This window comes from Paroedura picta, chromosome 7, assembly GCF_049243985.1.
Source record: "Paroedura picta isolate Pp20150507F chromosome 7, Ppicta_v3.0, whole genome shotgun sequence".
NCBI classification, from domain to species: Eukaryota; Metazoa; Chordata; class Lepidosauria; order Squamata; family Gekkonidae; genus Paroedura; species Paroedura picta.
The window spans coordinates 104,548,524-104,552,288 of NC_135375.1; the positions used below are offsets into that span (position 1 = coordinate 104,548,524).

The window sequence follows — 3,765 nt, forward strand, 5'->3', positions numbered from 1 at the left end:
AAGATTCCACTTGTAATATATCACATAACAATTCTACTTGTAATGGGTACATTCAAAAGCACTGATGCTTCCAGTCAGTTTTTCCACGGCTTTCCTTTGACGACTCCCTTCTCGGAGCTCTATGTGTGACATGACAAGGATGCTTGGAGGAGACAGGAAAAGGCACAGGTTTTGAAATATTTTAGTTAAGATTTTTAAAAAATTAGATGAGAATGAAGTGCAAAATTTAAATTATTCTCAAATATTTATAACGTAACTATCAGTCAATAATTATTGCAGTTTGAAATGCGGCTTATGTTTACAGTCCAGAGCAACTCGTGAGAAAATTTTCATGTACAGCATTTTGGCTGTTGTCATTTTCTAACAACAGCACTCCAATATTGCTGGGGAATTTCTTTAGAAACTTGAGAGGACAGCAAAAACAATTCATAATGTGCCAGGTCTCGGGGAATGGGCTAGTTTAATGGGAAACCTTCCTATATCCTGTCGGGTGCTTTTTATGTTTATGCTTATGAGTAAAGAAATATGGATTCCTCATGGTTATGGTTCCATCTCTGAGGAACATCATATTAGACATCTTGTTCAATGCAAGTAAGATCCTCTTGTGGCGCAGAGTGGTAAGGCAGCCGCCATGAGGGTGGGAGTTCAATCCCAGCAGCCACCTCAAGGTTGACTCAGCCTTCCATCCTTCTGAGGTTGGTAAAATGAGTACCCAGCTTACTGGGGGGTAAACAGTAATGACTGGGGAAGGCACTGGCAAACCACCCCGTATTGAGTCTGCCATGAAAACGCTAGAGGGCGTCACCCCAAGGGTCAGACATGACCCGTTGCTTGCAATGGGGATACCTTTACCTTTACCTTTTACCTTAATGCAAGAACTAATACTTGTGACTTTCTTTGAAGAATGTAGGAGGGCAGGACTCCCATTTTTTGTAATTTTGAAAACCTTTAATAGAAGTGTATATTATAATATTAAAAATCCATATGCCATACATGTCAGCAGCAATATTTTAAAAAAAAGAACAGCCATGAAGGCGTATGAATAGTTCTCAGACTTTCCAACATGTTCACTGTGGTCTACATTTGCTAAAGTTTAACCACTATATCTTTGCCACGTATGAATCTTGCTGAAAATTTGGTTGGGGATTGGGATGAAACATTCCCTCCACATACAGGTAGTTTAACTGAGCAGCTTGAGCATCACTTGCAGAGAGAGAACAGGTAGCTTTGACCCATGAAGCAGAAGATAGGTGGCTATTTCTGTAGTTATTTGTATTGCTAATGTATGATACTAAATTTAGCCATATCTCCTGGTTTTGCAGGTGCACAAAAAAGGTTTACATTTGACTTGCCAAATCACAGGCTGCGATGTACTTTTAAAGTCTCTGCAACTGATATGTCTTCCATCCCTCCATCAGCCAGTCTTAACCTTCCTCCTGTAACCATGTCGGTTAAATGCATCATGGAGGAGCATGACAGCTATACAGATCAGACATGGAGTATAGATGAGCTATCGACTAAACAGGGTTATTATCTACAGGGAAATTCCTCGCGTTGCATTGCTGAGGTTTGTATTCAAGATTGACACTATCTTGGAAAGTTATTTTATTATACATGAGTTTTAACATTTGTTTCTGCATAGAACAGTATTTTTGTTGTGATGCTATAAACATGGTCCTCAGCCTTTTGTATCTAAGATTCCAGCAACTGTTCTGTCAGAGAACCCGGGTCCCACCATGCTTTTTCTGAGAAGGAAGTGTATATGTTTACAGGCTGTTTGTTATTATATTTATCATTGGGAATGAACAAATTAATAGTTATAGAAATCCTGTGTCAGGCTGGTGGTGCCCATAATACAGCTTGAAAACCTCTGCTGTATTGTAAGACTGGAGCATACCTCTGCTATTTTCATGTAGATCTTTGCACACATTTTCCTTAGACATTTCATTCTGATGCATACCAAGCCCTTGACTATATTTCATGTGAGCTGATCAGGTAATCAAGATAGGACAGAATGTGTAGGGTGATTTTAAACTATTTGTTTGTTTGTTTGGTTGATAATTTATTTATTATATTTTACCGCCCTCTTCTTACAGCTCAGGGCAGTTTACATAACACAAGAACATGAACAAAATACAAACAGTAATAGAGACAGTAGGTGATAGAAATAGCTAAGTAACAACCAATAGTAACAATAACAGCAGTAATCATTGAACGTTAACATATCAACTGTAACTGTAACCCCATAGATCGGTCAATGCAGAATTGCTCCTTCTTGTATTTATTGGGTATATCTGAATGAGAAGAGGGGTTTTCAAACAATAATTTTTAGTTAATGTGAGGGAGTTAGTAATTTGAATACGTAGTTCTAGAAGAATTTCAGGAAGCCCAGGTATCTTGGAAATGTTCAGAGGGCTAGAATGATCAAATATCTGCAGAATTCCTCCGAGAAGAACCAGACCATAAAGATAACGGAGACATCAAGGTTTTCTGAATTATTAATCTTGCTATTTATTATCATTTAGAAATCAGATGGTGGTCCGCAATGTGGTGATGTCCACCGTCTTCGAACGGTGGTGAAATGCAGCATTGCCAAATCACAGGCTCTTCACAGTCCCCCAAGAGGGCTGAAAACAAATAATGATGCAGTATTCAAAGTTGATGCTTTCAGTATCAACATTCCTCAACATCCAGCTGCCCTTCACAGCATGACGGTGCGGAGTTCTCATCAGCTTTCAAAACAGATCTCTGACCTCATCAGACAGCCATCGACAGTGTAAGTATTTGACTCGACATAGGTTGCCATTGGGAGATTTCCTGTAAATTTGCAGGGTCATGCCTATATTATGTATTATAATCAGGCAGCTGGGACCAAATGTCTATTTTTTGTCTAATAATTTGTGTTTCTTTGTATAATAAACAGACCGCAGCCTACAAAAGGAGACACAGCAATGCCATTACCTGGAGAAAAGGCTCCCACAAGCGTAAATCAGACGCCTACTGAGACCAGTGAATTTCCGCAGTTGCCTGAGGGCTTGGAGAAGAAGCCCATTGTTCTTAAATTCAGTGCCATGACTGATGGAATTGCTATTGGAGCATCCCTCTTGCCATCCTTAAAAGCAGAGTACAAGATGGGAAGAATGAGAAGCCATGGAAGGACAGGTAACTGTTCCAATGAGCTTCATGGATCTCTATTTAGGGAATATCACAAATATCATGTCATCATTAAAAGATTCCACTTGTAATATATCACATAACAATTCTACTTGCAATGGGTACATTCAAAAGCATTGCTGCTTCCAGTCAGTTTTTCCACGGCTTTCCTTTGACGACTCCCTTCTCGGAGCTCTGTGTGTGACATGACAAGGATGCTTGGAGGAGACAGGAAAAGGCACAGGTTTTGAAATATTTTAGTTAAGATTTTTAAAAAATTAGATGAGAATGAAGTGCAAAATTTAAATTATTCTCAAATATTTATAATGTAACTATCAGTCAATAATTATTGCAGTTTGAAATGCGGCTTATGTTTACAGTCCAGAGCAACTCGTGAGAAAATTTTCATGTACAGCATTTTGGCTGTTGTCATTTTCTAACAACAGCACTCCAATATTGCTGGGGAATTTCTTTAGAAACTTGAGAGGACAGCAAAAACAATTCATAATGTGCCAGGTCTCGGGGAATGGGCTAGTTTAATGGGAAACCTTCCTATATCCTGTCGGGTGCTTTTTATGTTTATGCTTATGAGTAAAGAAATATGGATTCCTC

General features: G+C 38.9%; 1 protein-coding gene across 1 annotated transcript in view; it reads left to right on the forward strand.

Annotated features, from left to right (window-relative positions):
• The window catches only part of LOC143841962 (bridge-like lipid transfer protein family member 1), a 29,618-nt gene extending 26,373 nt beyond the window's left edge, over positions 1-3,245 (forward strand). The window contains exons 18-20 of the mRNA XM_077346512.1: positions 1,323-1,567; positions 2,526-2,776; positions 2,924-3,245. Coding sequence (XP_077202627.1) covers positions 1,323-1,567; positions 2,526-2,776; positions 2,924-3,245 — 818 coding nt within the window. The remainder of the gene's footprint in view (positions 1-1,322; positions 1,568-2,525; positions 2,777-2,923) is intronic.
• The last annotated feature ends 520 nt before the right edge of the window (positions 3,246-3,765 follow it).